The sequence below is a fragment of the Lemur catta genome, chromosome X (genome assembly GCF_020740605.2).
Source record: "Lemur catta isolate mLemCat1 chromosome X, mLemCat1.pri, whole genome shotgun sequence".
In the NCBI taxonomy this organism is placed as follows: domain Eukaryota; kingdom Metazoa; phylum Chordata; class Mammalia; order Primates; family Lemuridae; genus Lemur; species Lemur catta.
Window position 1 is genome coordinate 32,019,074 of NC_059155.1, and position 17,179 is coordinate 32,036,252.

Here is a 17,179-nt window from a genome sequence, read left to right on the forward strand (position 1 = left end):
TTACTTTTAGCTAAGAGTTTTGAAAACTTCTTCCAAAAAAATTCCTAGGCTGGTGTGTTCAAGTAAAAACAAGATCTTAATTCAACCTCGCTTCTATTCCTCCAAGGTGTGACCTGCACTGAGGAGCCTCCAGCACCATATTGCTCAATCTTTTTAATAATCCCTTATACCCTCCAGTGACTTCTCATTCTATCTTTTAATACCAAAAGGATGTTGTTGGGCTTTCATTTCCATGGCTTGCATATAAGTTGAATATAAGGGAAAAAAATAGGTTTATTGAACATGTATTCTCAAACTACATATGTCCCCCTCACCCTTGCCCAGATTCTGATCCCACCTTAGGTAGGGTGTCCCCCTCCCCCTGCCTCCCAGTTAGGAAACATTGACTTAATGTGTCACACAGAGAATGAGCAGTAAAGGGTATAATCTTTGAAGTGACTGAAATGGATTATTTATGGCTTCTAGAGTTGGAAAAACTCCTATGCCTCCCACCTTACTGAAAAGAAGCAATGTGTGTAGTTTGCCTGTGTGTAATATTTAATTACCTGTAGCGGAAACTTGAGCCCTTGCTGCAGAGTAGGGTTTTGGGCTTTGATTTGGGCTCTTCAGAAAGCCTAAAGAAAGCATGGTACTCCACACAAGTCTTCCAGAAAGCCTTGCAGGCATCTCGGCTGGCCATGGTGAACTCCAAGGTGTCTTTGCACAGCACCTGTATAAACCAATTTCCACGAAGCAAAACATCCTTCAAGAATATCAAAGACCTTCAAATCCCAGACCTCCCAAACTATATCGGTCCAGCAGCCCATGCAGCTTCTGATTTTCCACTTGGCTCCCTGTAGGCTTCACACCTACTGAAACCTAATGATTGGCAACCTTCCGCGGAACAGACAGGGCCACTGCTCACAAACAGAGCCTTCTCTAAGAAGCAAATCTTGCTTTGCACACTCCCCTCACCTTAAATGCTTTTTCACTCCCTCATCTCTGCCAGGAACATTTTTATGAAGTTGTAAATTAGGTTAAAATGAACATCAAAGGGCATCTTTTCAAGGTGACAAGAAGTTATAAATGACCAACAGGAAAGGGGAGGGAGGAGGAGATTTCCTTACAGATGGAAGGGTTTATAGGATGATTACATGCACATGAGTCTTTTTAATATACCAGCTAGAAACACTTCCTCTATATGCTGTCTTGTTGTATGATGTTCTATATTGCTCACTTAGCTTATTCTAAATGTCCTAGGGGAGCTTGGCCTTCCACACCCAAAGTTCAAGTTTTCCCCATTCCCTGACTCACTATATACCCCCATAGGCCTAAGGCTACACTGCGTGCTTGCAGCCTTGTTTTCAGCAGCTCCATCAACCCACTACACTGACCCCCCTTTTCTTGTTCCTTTCCAGGTTCCTGTATGCAGCCCCTGGGACTCTCCATGAGCTTCACACTGGATCCAGTCTCCTGAACTGCTCAAGTGAACACTTTTATTTAAGGCCAAGATCCAGAGAATGAAGCCCAAACTGCTAGATCTTCAGTAGGTCAACAATTAGTTAATACACATTTTTCATTTTTGTATGGTCATAAAAGAACATTCTTTCTAGCACCATTGTCTCACCTGTACAAAGCAGCTTTGCCCAATAATTGCTTCTTTTGCTTACATGTATACCCCCCTCCCACATCCTGCTTGGCTTTGGCATATGGTAGCTGTTCAGTAATTTTGGCTTAAGGAAAGTGGTGAAGATACTTTGTAGAATGTAGCAGATAACATCAAATGAATATGTCCTTAGTCCTGGATCTAGTCACTCCCATTTGACTCATCAAATCCCTAGTTTCCATGGAGACTTGCCTTTTAGCCCAGCTACCCCATTTTCCTATTACTTTATTCATTCTGAACTGCCAATCATATTTCTCAGTATTTTACCTTTAGTAAAAATGGGACTAAAGCTCTGGTTGATTTTTGTAGAGGCACAAGAGAAGGCACATTGCCCCTCAGGGCAAGCTAGCTTTCACCACTTGTATTTAAACCATTTATAGAAACAACCCCCAAATTCTAAGTGAACAGAAAGTAAAAAAAATATATATATATATATATATATATATATATTAGAAAGCTACTTACCAAGATGTTGGCATGGAGTTTGATAAGAAAATGCTTTCTCTTAAAACTCAACTTGCGGATTTTAGCCCAGTTGAAAGTATTGATCTTTGTATTTCCCTATAATGAAACACGTGGTAGATTTCAGAATGTGTCAGCACCAGTTGGTTTATAAGACAGTGCAAACCTGATAGAAAATGCACTTCACGAATGGGACCACCCTTGAGCTATCTCTCATGCAGATTGATCCTGTCACACTAGGTAGAACCTATGGCAAAAGAGGGCATTCAAGGTGGGATACAAGGCTGCTCTGGAATGCAAGCAAGAAGGGGTATGCCTGGGGAAGATTCCTAGCCAGGACAGGAAGATCACAATAGGAAAGGATTACTGTAATAGTGTCTCTAATCTTTCCCCTTTCTCATGTTTCCAGATTCATGTGCTCAAAAAAAAAAAGTCCTCTTTCTTTTGCCACTCCATTTGTTCAAACACCTTTAGTAGCCCCTCACTGCCTGCATCAAGTCTTGGCTGTATCTCACTGCCCCATTTGTATTGAATATACAACCTACATTCCCACTGCCACCCCCCAAAACACTCTTACATCCAATTTTGCACCTTTCTCCTGTAGTCTCCTCATTCTCCTTATCCAAAAAGCCTTCCATATAGTCAAGCCTTCTTGTCAGCTCAGATAGAACCTCCTCTAGCATATTCTATTTAATTACTGCAGGCTACACCCATTCCTAACTCCTGTAAACTCACTTGCCTTTCCTGGTCTGCCCAAATAGCTTAGATTTTCTTTGGTTGTTGTTTGTGCAATAGGGAATCTATTCACATTGTCCAAAAATCAAAGGTATACAAAAAGATACATATGTTAAGAAGTCTTACTCCTACCACTGTCACTCCTACTTCTGTCCCCCTCTATCTATTCCCTACAGGTGCCCATGTTTATTAGTTTGTCATGCATACTTGTCCTGCAACTAAAGGTAAATATAATAGATTAGCTATCAACTACAAGTAAATACAATAAATTACTTCCTTTTCCAGCTGGTGGGAAGACTGAGGGGTGGAATCACCTTGGGAACAAACACCCGAGTTTGAGCCAAGATAACACCCTCAAGCTGAAGGGCTTGAGAGGAAAGAGCTGTTACCCGTAACACCAGTACTCCCATGTGAGCAACAGCCAGGTGAATCTGCATCCCTTCACCATCACTGGCAGGGTGAGGCCTGATGCCATACATATCCAGCTTCCTTGCTATGTCCAGTAGCAGAATATCAGATTCAGCTGGGCTCCTGCCACTGAAAAGGGAAAGAATTTATGAGCCTAATAAATGCAGCAAGAATGACACTTCCACCCGGAGAGTTCCATGAGGAGCTCAGCGTTTTCTTGAGCCTAAAGCTTCTCAGGCTTAAGGGCTTGTTTTTAAGAGGCTGTCCCCAGCTTCAGTGTGCTCTACTTGGGGAAGCAGGTGCCAGTTAAAGTACTTACATGTGCTTCTGATGAAAGCGCATGATCTGGCTCTCTAAACAGTCTTGGTTTGGTAAGTACCGGGTTTGTGCCAGATGCTTCCTATCTGTTTCTTCATGAAAATCTCCCAGTTCAGCTGCATGACAGAAAAAGTAACATTTTTCATATTACCATTTAGGAGTTAAGCAATAAAGCACCAAGCATACTCTCTGGCCTCCTTTAAACAGCCCTTTCTTTGCAGTCAGTGCAGCCCCATGGCTCTCACCCCATGCTTTATGTATATTTATGTTTCTGTGGGGGGTGCAAGTGGCTCTTTTTTTGAACCAGAAGAAGCGGGTTGCTATGAGGTCTCAGTATAGGAAGTCACAGACCAAGTGTAGGCCTCAAAGGCTCCAAGATTATAGTTAAATATTTTATTAGATTTTTCTTCTCCCACATTCCATTTATGATCTCTCCTACTACCAATCAGCTACTGTTATAGGTTGAATTTTGTCCCCCTGACCAAGTTCATATGTTCAAGTCCTACCCCCCAGTACCACAGAATGTGACTATATTTAGAGATAGGGCCTATAAAGATGAAATGAGACCATCAGGGCAGGCCCTAATCAAATATGACTGGTATCCTTACAAGAAGAGAAAATCTGGACACACCAGGAATGTGAGCAAGCAGTAAAAAGATCGGGTGAGCACACAATAAGGAGGCCATCTGCTAGCCAAGGAGAGAGACCTCAGCAGAAACCAAGCCTGCCGACAGCTTGATCTTGGACTTTAACCTCCAGAACTGTGAGAACATACATTTTTGTCATTTAAGACACCCAGTCTCTGATATTTTGTTATGGCAACCCTAGCAGACTAATACAGCTCCCTAATCTCACTCCATCCTGATGATATATTATCAAGAAAGGGGAATATAAATGCCAACTACAATGCAAGCCAGTCACAGCCAATTCATCACTCTGTACACTGGGAATCTAGTAAATCCCCAGCTATCTAGAATCCCTAGTAGATGAATCATTTTGGGTTTTCCAAATAGCTGGCATTTTATCCATGATCATAATTTTACTCTTTTCTAGATGTCTCCAGTTTATTGTTATATACATCTATTACAGCACTATGCCTATAAAGGCAATTGAGATAGTTAGGATTATCTGCCTTTAACATAAATGGCCTTAGACTGTTTTGATTTTTGGATTCTTTTTTCTTCTTTATAATTTTTATGTATCCTTCCTCTCTGTCAGATTTATAAGAATCAGTTCCTGATTACTGAAGTACCCTGAAGTCAAAGTTTAGAACATGTCATAATAAATTGAGACTTCTAATCTAACATAAAATGGGAACCCAGATATCCAAACCTGTTAGCATTTTATGTTCTATAAGAGTAAATAGACTCTCCATGGAATTCTGTGGTGCTCTCCTATTGAGTAAAATACATGGACAATGGGGCACCTTCTTTGAGTACTGCAAGGCTGTTTTTTTCCCTTCTATCTTAGTTTGCCATTTGTGTTTTAGATGGTATGCTCATTTTTAGACAGGTGAGGTTTATATGTGTATTTCAAAATCACAATATAATGAAAATTCCCATATAACAGTTTTTTAAAACACCAAAGCAATGACTATTTTCTTTCTTTATTTATTTTTACCAGTATTGATAAATGTACAAATCCCACTAAAACTCAGTCAGGCTCAGATGGTTTCACTGATTAATTCTATCAAATATTCAAAAAAGAAATAAATATTTAATATCAATTCTCCACAAACTCTTCCAGAAAATAGAGGTGGAAATATTTACAAACTCATTCTATGAGGCCAATATTACCGTGATACCAAAACCAGATGAAGACATCATAAGAAAAGTATAAGTCAATATCCTTTATGAATACAGTGACAAAAATCCTCAACAAAATACTAGTAAACTGAATCCAGCAACATATAAAAAGGATTATTCGCTATGACCAAGTGGGATTTATTCTAGGATTGTAAGGTCAGTTCAACATAGGAAAAGAAATTAAGGTAATATACTATGTTAATAGAAAAAAGGGCAAAAAACCACCATACATTATCATCTAAATAGATGCAGTAAAAACACTGGGCAAAATCCAACACCCACTTATGGTTAAAAAAAAAAAAACACTCAACAAACAAGGAATTGAAGGGAACTTCTTCAACCTGACAAAGGTTATCTATGAAAAACATACAGCTAACATCATAACCATACCAAATGGTGAAAGACTGAATGCTTTCCCTTAAGACCAGGAACAAGATAAAAGTATCTGCTCTTTCCATTCCTATCCAACATCATACTGGTTGTTCTAGTCAGTGCAATCAGGCAAGAAGAAGAAATATAAAGAATTTATACTAAAAAGAAGAAGATAAAACTGTCTTTACTTGCAGTTAACATGATCCTGTATGTAGAAAATCCTAAGGAACCCACAAAAAACTACTAGAACTAATAAGTGAGTTCAGCAAGGTAGCAAGACAGAAGAGCAATACATAAAAAGTAACCGTATTTGTATACATGAGCAATGAACATTCTGAAAATGATATTAAGAAAACAATTTGGTTTATAATAGCATCAAAAAAGAATAAAATACCGAGGAATAAATTTAACAAAAGAAGTGTAAAACTTGTATATTGAAAACTATAAAACATTACCAAGAGAAATTTTTAAAAGAGCTATATAAATAGAGAGACATTTCAGTTCACAGGTGAGAAGACTCAATATTGTTAAGATGGCAATTTTTCCAAAATTGATCTATAAATGCAATGCAATCCCCATCAAAATCTCAGCAGGCTTTTATGTAGACATTGATAAATGATTTTAAAATTTACATGGAAATGCACAGGACACAGAATAACCAAAACAATTTTGAAAAAGATAAACAAAGTTGGAGAATGTAACCTTCCCTATTTTAAAACTTATCTACAGTAATAAAGACAGTGTGGTAACGGCATAAAAATAGACATACAAATCAAATGGAACATAATTAAGAGTCCGGAAATAACTTCTTACACTTATGGTCAATTGGTTTTTGACAATGGTGCCAAGACAATTCAATGGGGTGAAATAATAGACTTTTCAACAGATAGTGCTGGGATAAGTGGACATCCACATGCAAAAGTATGAGGTTGAACCCCTTCCTCACACCATACATCACATAAGCATATAAAAAATTAACACAAAATAGATCATAGATCTAAATCTAAGAGGAAAATCTATACATGTTTATGAAGAAAACTTAGGAGAAAACTTTGTTACCTTAATTTAGGCAAAGAGTTCTTATATACAATATCAAAAGCATGATCCACTAAAAAATATTCAGAAAGTGGAATTCCATCAAAATTAAAAACTGATGTACTTCAAAAAACATCATTAAAAAATGAAGAGACATCATTACAAAATGAAAAGACAAGTCACAGATTGGAAGAGAAATTTGTAAATGACTTATCTCATAAAGGCCTTTTAATCAGAATTTATAAAAATCTCTTAGAATTAAATTATAACAATTCATTTTAAAATGAGCAAAAGATTTCAATAGGCATTTTACCAAAGAAAACACAGGAATAAACACCTGAAAAGGTGCTTAATATCATCAGTCATTAGGAAAATGCTAATTATAATTGCAATGAGATACCTGTTCATACCCACTAGAATGGCCACAATAAAAAAGATAGACCATATGAAGTGTTAGTGAAGCTGTGGAGAAATTGAAAAACTCATACATTCCTGGTTTGGAATTTGGAAAATTTTAGAAACAACTTGGAAAACAGTTTGGCAGTTTCTTAAAATGTTCAACATATATTTACCATAAGACCCAGCAATTACACTCCTAGGAATCTACCCCAGAAAAATGAAAACACGTATTCACACAAAGACTTGTATGCCAATGTTTATAGCATTATTCTTAATAGCTAAACTAGGAACAGTTCAAATGTCCATGACCAGGTGAATAGGTGAACAAAATGTGGTAAATCCATAAAATGGAATACTACTCAAACAAATTGCTGTGATACATGCTAGAATATGCGTGAATTTCAAAAACATTATTTTGAGTGAAAAAAGCCACATGTGAAAGACCACACATTTTACCATTCCACTGACATGAAATGTCCAGGAAAGGCAAATCCATAGAAACAGAAAGTAAATTAGTGGTTGCCTGGGGCTGAGCATGTGAATAGGCAATGACTACAAATGGGCATGAGAGATCCCTTTTGGCTTGATGGAAATGCTTTAAAACTGGATGGTGGTAATGATTGCACAATGCTGTAAATTTACTAAAAATCATTGAGTTGTGCATTTAAAATGTTTAAAATGGGTGAATTTTATGATATGTAAATTACACCTCAATAGAGCTGTTGTTTAAAATAAATCACACACACACATGTACACACACACACCCCAATCTTCCAGTTTATTAAGCACAAGACCCCATGTTGACTCTAAGGAAAATAAGAGCACATATAACTGTACTTATTTTTTTTCTCCATACAAGACCACGACAATCTAGGAAGACAACTGTGACATACAAATAAATAAATATCATCAGTAACAGAAGGTGACAAATGTTATGAGCACCTTCACTGTTACCATGTTGGTCCAAACTGCCATTGTCTCTCTCTCCTGCAATATCCTCTTATCTGGTCTCCCCACTTCCATCATTCCTTCCTCAGGCCTATTTTCACCGCAGTGGCCAACACAATCCTATCTAAACATAATTCAGGCCAGGCGCTGTAGCTCACGCCTGTAATCCTAGCACTCTGGGAGGCTGAGGAGTGGAGGGGTGGATTGCTTGAGCGCAGCTAGTTCAAGAGTAGCCTGAACAACAGTGAGACCTCATCTCTATCAAAAAGAAAGGGGGAAAAAAAAAAAACCCAGCCCAGCATTGCAGTGCACACCTGCAGTCCCAGCTACTTGGGCGGCTGAGGCAGGAGGATCACTTGAGCCCAGGAGTTTGAGGTTGCAGTGAGCTACAATGATGCTACTGCACTGTACCCACGGCAATGGAGTGAAACTCTGTCTCAACAAAAACAAAACAAGGCAACTGAACACCCCTCCTCACAATCCCTCACTCCTTTAAAAAAATAAAATAAAATAATAAAATAAAAAACCTAATTCAGATCATTTCACTCCTTTTCTTAAACTGCTTCAATGGCTTCCCAGCTGCTTTTAAGAACTTCCATGATTACTCTTTCTCTCTCTCACTCAGCTCCAGCCAGCTACAAAAGCCTTTTGGATGTTTCTCAAACACCCAGGCACGTTCTCACCTCAGGGCCTTTGCACTGGATGTTCTCTCTGCCTGGAACTCTCTTCCACTGGATTTTGCATGGCTTACTGTCCCACCTCCATCTAGTCTGTTCAAACATCACCTTCCGCAAGCTTACCCTGACCACCTTATTTAAACATTCAGTACCCACTCCCAGAATTCCCCATCTTCCTCCCATGCTTCACTTTTCTCCATTGCTCTTATCACCTTCTACCATGTATTATATAATTTATTTACTTATTTTGGTCATTGTCTGATTCTCCTGCACTCTGAAAATATGAGCTCCATGAGGGCAAGGATTTTTGTCTGTTTAGTTCACTGCTGTTGTTCTCAGTACCTATAATAGTATCTGGCATGTGGTAGGTACTCAATACATTTTTGTTGAATGAATTACCAAGAAGAGTTACAAAGAGAGTTCATAAGAGGGAGGCTTTATCTGAAATGTACAAATTTTGTTTGGGAGAAAGTGTCTGGCTAAAGCAGAGAGGTGTGTAAGAGAGACTGGAGCAGATGAGGTCAGAATGTGGAGGTTCTTGAATACCTAGAATATAACAAGCATCCAACAAATGTAAGATGAATAAAAAATTGAATAAATTAATGAGAAATATGATTGTGTTCTGCACAGTACCTTAGAGTCCAGTGAAAGAGTCTGACTGGGGTTGATCGTGAAGAGCTAATTTACTGAACTGTAGTTTTTTTCCATGGAAAGAACTTCTATTGACAAACAAAACATCCTCTGGAAAAGCTAAAGTGCTCTGTGCTATGCCTGAAATGGCCACTAGGGAATGCCCAAATCCATAAGGCTGAACCGTTAAGACTGAAATTGGGCTCCCCCATGAGAGGTCACCCAGGAGCCCCAATCCCCTGACTGCTGCCACAGGCAGCTAGTGGAGAAGGATGTCTTCCAGCATTATTTCCTCTATCTGCACTACCCGTGCCCCCACCCCAGTGCCAAATACAATACTGAATATAAGGTTAGTGTCCTTGGCTTTCAAAACTTGTCAAAATGGTGGTTCATTTTCCACCATCTCTTCTAAGCAGACTCTATGATTGAGCTATACTGGGTCATTCTTCAGCTTCTATATATGCTGCTTCTTGTCCCATCGCTGTTTTTTTTTTTTTTTCATGCTGTCTCCTCTACCTATCACTACCTATCCAATTCTCATGTGTCCCTTTAAGGCCCAGCACAAAAGCCACCTCCTCCATCAGCCTTCCCCGATTACTACTGCTCTTACTGCCTACTGCCTTGCTGAGATCCTGGGGCTCTCATCACCTATCCCAGTCAGGAGTCACTTGGTAAACACTGATTCAGACATCATCCCTATCTAAGCACTTAATTCTGGAAATCCTGGTAAAATCAGAAATCTACCATTTCTGGACTGTCACGAAGGAAAGACACAGAGATCAAAAATGAACTTATGAAACAAATTTAAAAAAATGAGGTTATGATCCTGCGGGACTAGTAAAGAACAGCTTATTCTTGGGAGGCCTCTCTAGAAGAAAGGAAAAGTCTAACTGGCCCCAGAAGAAGATATACTATCTCCAGCTGCCTAAACCCTGCCCTGAGGGCTGCTGGAGCAGCCTGACCTGCCCAGTGTCACCCCCTCCCTGGCAGACACCCCCCCCCCCCCCGCCGCCGCTATTCTCCAGGCCTCCTTCTACCTACCTTCATTATTTAGCCTAATCCAACTGCTTGGCTGCTAGCATGTGGGGAACTCTAATAGATGCCTCGGGCCTTTTTCACTTTAGCTTCTCTCCACCTGCTGTACTCTGTGCTTTGTTCTCTAGAGCCATGAATGTGACAATGTGCTACAGACAGCTCGTACCAGAGATGTATCCTGGGGCAACCAGAGGGAGTGGGGGACTTTCTGGCAAAGTCCATGCCCAGATTAGGACAAACCAGCTTCTGGACAGCAAGTCCCCGGGCAGTGGGAGGGGAAGGTGGCACTGAGGTAGAAGAAAATTAGCATTTACTTTTAGTCTACAGAACCACCCTGTGAGAAGGTATTCTTGTCACTATTTAAGACAAGGAAACTCAGGCTCAGAAAAGTGAGGGGATTTCATCCTGCAACAGTTAGAGGTAGTAGAGACAGGATTTGAATCCAAATCTCAATGACTGTAATGAACCAGCCTCTTCCGACTGGACCATGCTGTTTCTCTATATCATATCCAGGCTTTCTCTCCTCTGTAAGTCCTAACACAGTGTCGGGCACGTTGAGAGAGCTGAGCTCCTTTGCTTGGTTCTCTGCCTGGCTGATAGCCCCGAAGCAGACATTTGCTACTTACATTGTAAGATGTGAGATACCATCAGCGCTGTACAGTTGTCACTGCATGGAAGCCTTCCTAGAGCCAAATCCTTCTTTATTTGAAGAGTAAAAAGATACCTGCAAAGAAGTTGGGGGAAAAAAATCTCTTGAGAAAGAAACAGGAATAAGAAAGAAGCATTTCCCTTCTCCCCGATTTAAGATGATTCAAGACAGGAACAGTGCCCCCAGTCAGTCAGATGCCTTTTGGGGGTGGTGAGTAATGCATAAACTTTGCTTCAGCCACAAACCAGCCTCAGACCACAACTCAGTTGATCCAGCACTTTGGCAGGCCTCTAGGCCATTAGGAATCACCCTGGCCAAATCCTCCCACCAACTTGAGGGAGTTGGCCAATCATCCTCTGGTGGTTTCTGCCACGTAGCAAAGCCATATCCCCAGCTACAGAAAAAAGGAGATCCAGCAAGAATAAGTGCACTCACAAGGCCAGTAGTGCACTGTTTACAAAATGCTATCAAATACTCACTTTCATAACAATTTAGGAGGTTGGTGGAGCCAGGAATGATCATCTTACTTTACAATTATGGAAATAAAGGGGCTAGGTGATTTTGACAAGGTCATATCACCCGAAGATAGTGAAACTGTGGCTAGAACTCAAGCCTGCCGCTGAATTCAGGCTGCCTTCTATCCAAAGGATTGCATTTCAGAAATCAAAGACTTGAAGCTATGCTTCTACCCATGTTATTCCCTTTGCCTGAACCACTGCTCCGTATCACCAGCGCTTAGCACAGCACTTTACACGGAGTAGATATGTAATTAATGTTTACTGAAAATAACTAAACCAGACTACCCTTTTCCCACTGAAGGCTCATCAGGGACCCATAAAATAGAGGTTGGTATCCAAGGCTCTGCCAAACAGATAGCGTTTGTCCCATACTCTTAAGTCCTTATCATAAGAGAATCAACTTTTGAAAAAAAATGTGTATAGCAAAGACTCCACCACTGACTGCCTTCTTCCATGGTCCAAAATTGGCTCTAATATATATTATATGTTATTATTATTATTATTATTTTTAGAGACAAGGTCTCACTCTGTTGCCCAGGCTGGAGTGACAACTTTTCACTATGTTGCCCAGGCTGGTCTCCAACTCCTCGCCTCAAGCGATCCTCCCACCTCAGCCTCCCAAAAGTACTGGGATTACAGGTGTGAGCCACTAGTATTTTATTTTATAAATTAAAACTCTGATTACTGCAAGCATTTCCCTATACAAAATACAATTTTCCAAATAAAGTTCTATGTGGACTTTTTTAAAGCCAATTAAGCCTTGAAAGCAATGTGGTAAATCAAAATTAATTGCAAGTGATAGATGAAAATTCAGACTGAAAAAAACAGGTAAATTAGTAGGTGATTATTCAGTTTACAAAAGCATTCATCATTATTATCTTTCAAATTGTGAGCTCCCTAATGCATTAGAGATGATCCAATTAGAAAAATTATATTTGCACACCACTCTCAGAAACCCATGTATTAGCCTAAACAAGGCATCCTTGTAAACTAAACTATAGTTAAATATTCTTAAATAGACCAATGGGAAAAAATAAAGGAAGCCTAACCTTTGCCATTGCCTGTTTTCAAATAGAATAATCAATTAGAATAATCAGTTTCAGTAGCTAAAGGGAAAGTGAATTTCATTTTGCTTCTAGCAAGAAAGAAAGGAAACTTCTTGTCATTTGACAAGGCCCTTGCTGTTAAGATGGCAGCTGCCTGCTACAAATACCAAATCCTTGCTCTGAACAGCTGATGAATCATTTATCATCATATTGATTTTCTCATTTTTTTTTTTTGGAAAAAGTTTATCTCCATAAAAATTGGTCACAATTTGAAACTCGACTGATATGGGTTAGCAAGGGCAAACTGATATCAAGATATCAAATTATCTGGGAAAGTGGCTTACAACTCACAAGTGTGGAGAGAATTAGAAGAGAGAGAGAGAGAGAAAGAGGGAGAAAGAGGCTTGCTTGTGACAGATGACTTCTGCAAAGGCCCCTCAGAAAAGTCCTGTATCAAAGTGGTAAAGATGAACGTCCCTGAACCATATTGGGAGGAAGACATCAGGGAGAATAACTGTCAACATCCTGTGATCTTGGCCAAGTCACTTTAGCTCCCAGGACCTATTTCCTCATCTGGAAACCAATAGGACTGGACTAGATTATCGCTTAAATCTTTTCTATGTGTAAGAGTCTAAGTCTAAAAAGTGGAGTAAGGTGTGCAGTAGTGTTATGTGGACGATGTATCTTTGCAGAAGTAGGTTTACATTGTAATTCTGAAGGGCATTTTTCCATAAGTTTATGGCATCATTACGGAATATTTTGCCTTCTAGTTATGGGATGCATCCACATAACTCCCCATTTTCAATGTCCATGGAAACTGGCTGGCATTATACCTGTGCTGTTAAGCTGCTCTCTGATTGAAACACAGATGTCATGAAAAAGAGCCCGCTCATTGTTGTAACAGTTAATGACATAACCCCCAAGTGGTCACCCAGGCCTGCTACCACTTCTAGAACATCACCCCTCCTTCTTTTCGCAGTCCCCACCCTTTGGAAGATTAACACCTGGAACACCAGCCAAGACCACCCTCTCTCCAACTCCTAACCATCTCCCACAGAGTGACTTAAACCTAAGCCTTGCAAAGAGGACCAGAAGCCCTTGCCCTGATAAATAGAGAATAACGATTAACATCATAACATCATAAAGTAGACACATAGGTAAACTCCATACCTTGTAAGTTCTTCCCGCAGATGTCCAGGGTCCACTGGGAAAAATTTCACCATAAATTTGAAAACAACCTCCTTAGGATCTTAAAACACAATATCTCCATAAGTTTTATATAAATGTTCATCACAACAGTTACAGGTCTGTACACATACACACCCCTCTCCTTTTTCCTCCCCTCCCATCACTCCCTCCTACAAACCTGTTTTAAATTTCTATTTTTGACATTTATAAAGTATTTCCATTTTTAAATTATGTCTCTATGAGGATAGAAATTGGGAAAGTTCTCCCACCCCTCTTCACACTTTTTCTCCCTTTGAGTTTATTTTTGTAAAAATGTGCCCCTTTGGGGCCTACTATATCCTCTCCTAAGAAGTGTCCCATTCAGAAAATATACTACTTTGGATTCTGCAATGCTGGCTGAGAGAAGGGCCCAGCTTCAGCTGGGGCAGGTGAATATCATCTAGCCTAAGGAGCTCATAAAAAGAACTAAAAGCAGTATGTGGACTGATGCCTCTATCTAGCTATCTTAAAACATACATTAAGAAAACATATCTACTCATCTTCACAACTAACTGCATTTGAAAATAAGAAACTCTTTACATCAAAAGTAAACACATGCATGCAGCATTAGTACCATTCATTCAGTGAATATTTGTTGGGTGCCTATTATGTGCCAAGCATTATATTATACCAGGCAGGTACTGGAAGTAAAATGACAGCTAAGAGCTCACAGTCTGGTAGAAGAAACAGACGTCTAGACAGACAATTGCAACACCATAAAGTGTTATAAGCACTGAGTACCGAGGAAGCACAAGAGGGAGAAAACAGTTTGTAGGACGTCAAGGAAGTCTTCTCAGAGGAGCTGATATCTGAGTAGCGCTGCCAGATTTAGGGAACAAAAACTGCAGGACTCCCAATTCAATTTGAATTTCAAATAAACAACAATTGTATGGGAGGTACTTGTACAGGAAAATTATTCTTTATTTATCTGAAATTCCAATTTAAGTGGGCATTCTGTATTTTATCTGTGAAGCCTACAGCTGAGATCAGTTTTGTCAAAGTCAACTGAGGTGGGAGGTGGAGCACCGTGGCTTACGCTTGTAATCCTAGCACTCTGAGAGGCCAAGGAGGGAGGATTGCTTGAGGTCAGGAGTTCGAGGCCAGCCTGAGCAAAGGTGACACCGCATCGCCACAAAAAACAGAAAAATTAGCTGGGTGTGGTGACATGCACCTGTAGTCTCAGCTACTTGGGAGGCTGAGGCAGGAGGATCGCCTGAGTCCAGGAGTTCAAGGTTGCAGTGAGCTGTGATGAGGCCACTGGACTTTAGCCCAGGGCACAACGTGAGACTCTGTCAAAAAAAAAAAAAAAGAAAAGAAAAGGAAGGAAGGAAGGAAGGAAGAAAAAGAAAGAAAGAAAGAAAGAAAGAAAGAAAGAAAGAAAGAAAGAAAGAAAGAAAGAAAGAAAGAAAGAAAGAAAGAAAGAAAGAAAGAAAGAAAGAAAGAAAGAAAGAGAAAGACACAGCAACAACACAAAAAACTGAGGTGGGAATACAAAGTGGTTAGTGGCGGGGCAAGGCTAGAAAGGTAATCAGAGTGCAGTGCTTTCTGTATCATGCTAAAGAGTTTGAACTTTACTACTGTAAATGAAATAGGGAGCCATGGAAGTATTTTACGGCAGGAAAGTGATATGCTCAGGTTTGTATTTTCAACAGATTCCTCTGGGAGTGGTGCAGATGATGGATCGGGGGGAATTGGTTCAGAAGCTGTTAGATAATATGACAGCTGACAGTTACACAGTGGGAACATGCAGGACTGTGGGAAGCACCAACATGTAAAGAGCAGGTGGTAGAAGAGGAACCAGTAAAAGAGACACTAAAACAGTGTTTCCCAAAGTGTGGATGGAAATCTTCCTGCCTCAGAAACACCTGCAGAATTTGTTAAACGTGCAGGTTGTTGGCCCCCAACCCGGGAATGGGGCCCAGGAATGTGCATTTTAACAAGAAACCCAGGTGATCCTAATGCACACTGAAATCTGAGAACCACCATATTAGATTGTGAAATATAGGCAGAAAATATGTCATGCATATTAGGCACTCGAATGTGAACTGAAGCGAATGGATAATGCTTGTAATGGGATAAAACTCAAGGATTTTCAGGCAGAAGGTGAATGGCATTGCAGATTGACATCAAGGATGCTCGAAGATTTGCTGCGCCAGAGCATGAGATATATTCCTCGAGCCAATCCACAGAGTGCTATAATTACCAGGGTTCTTCAGATTTACTCAAAGAGCCAGCAGCATGATTTCCTTCAGCTCAGACAAAATTAAAACAATTTTCTAAATTGCTAAATTTACTGGATGTATGAAGGATTGATATCATATATCAAAGCCCTTCTCTCCCCTTATATTAATGTCAGGAACTGTGTAGTGTTGCAGAGATGTTTTTCAAGTTCTAACTGGGAACTATATTCCTTAAATGATTTTCCATACTTACTTTTTACTTGCTTTGTTATGGGCTTCAGAAGTTCCAACCAAACCTGTAATAACATTAATGAAAAAATTGGTAGAACATGGCACTGAGTGGAGCTTTTTTTTTCTTTTTGGTAACAGACAAAGGTCAACATGAAATAAACAATACCAGGACTGTTTAGACTTCTAAAGATAGTTAGAAACAAACAGCAATGTCAAAGAGATGGTGTATCTTCACCACACTCAATCTGCCCCCTTATATTTTCCCTATGACAGTGAACATTGTTGATCTATAAACTCTTTCTTGTTGACATTTGAATCACTGCTCCCTTGCCTTAGTTGGATGACAGAGGTGTCACATACATGGCTCATTAGTGGCTACAAAGACTAATGAAGGCATTTGGCTCCGCATTTGAATCCTACAGTCCCCAAGTGCCAGCTTAATAGACATAATGAACCTTTCTGGGAAGATGCCAGATTACATATATGCCAAGGCAGGACACAGTGGGAGAATATCATGAATGTTAGGACCTGAGAGAGGAGAAAGGAAATTCCCCTGAATATTCATCGCTAAGGTCAGGAGTCTTAATTCTGGGGGTTAAGGTATAGCCTCTGGAAATTGAAAATAGATAAAGCATGGATAGCTGTTCACAAAGTGACAAAACAGGAGAAAGGGGTGGCAGTGTTTATGTTTGGCAAACTGAGGTGAATTTTAATAAACGAGAGAGGAAGAAAAATGGTTATTAAATTCAATGACTTTGCAAGGGTGTAATGATTTTTTATTTTTCAATTGGGGGTTTGAACCCTACATACCTAGCTACAAATTGCATTTAGAAGCAATTTTTAGGCACAAAGAACCGTA

The 17,179-nt window shown here is 39.8% G+C and overlaps 1 protein-coding gene across 2 annotated transcripts in view; it reads right to left on the minus strand.

Annotated features, from left to right (window-relative positions):
* The window catches only part of FRMD7 (FERM domain containing 7), a 45,980-nt gene that overhangs the window by 4,092 nt on the left and 24,709 nt on the right, over positions 1-17,179 (minus strand). Inside the window, exons 3-9 of one of the 2 annotated variants that reach the window (XM_045538592.1) lie at positions 16,343-16,385; positions 13,853-13,886; positions 11,096-11,193; positions 3,570-3,684; positions 3,232-3,379; positions 2,111-2,206; positions 546-709 (exon numbers count right to left, since the gene is read on the minus strand). In XM_045538592.1, the coding sequence (XP_045394548.1) occupies positions 546-709; positions 2,111-2,206; positions 3,232-3,379; positions 3,570-3,684; positions 11,096-11,193; positions 13,853-13,886; positions 16,343-16,385 (698 nt within the window). Of the gene's footprint in view, positions 1-545; positions 710-2,110; positions 2,207-3,231; positions 3,380-3,569; positions 3,685-11,095; positions 11,194-13,852; positions 13,932-16,342; positions 16,386-17,179 lie in introns of both variants that reach the window. The other variant, XM_045538591.1, reaches the window with a different exon arrangement.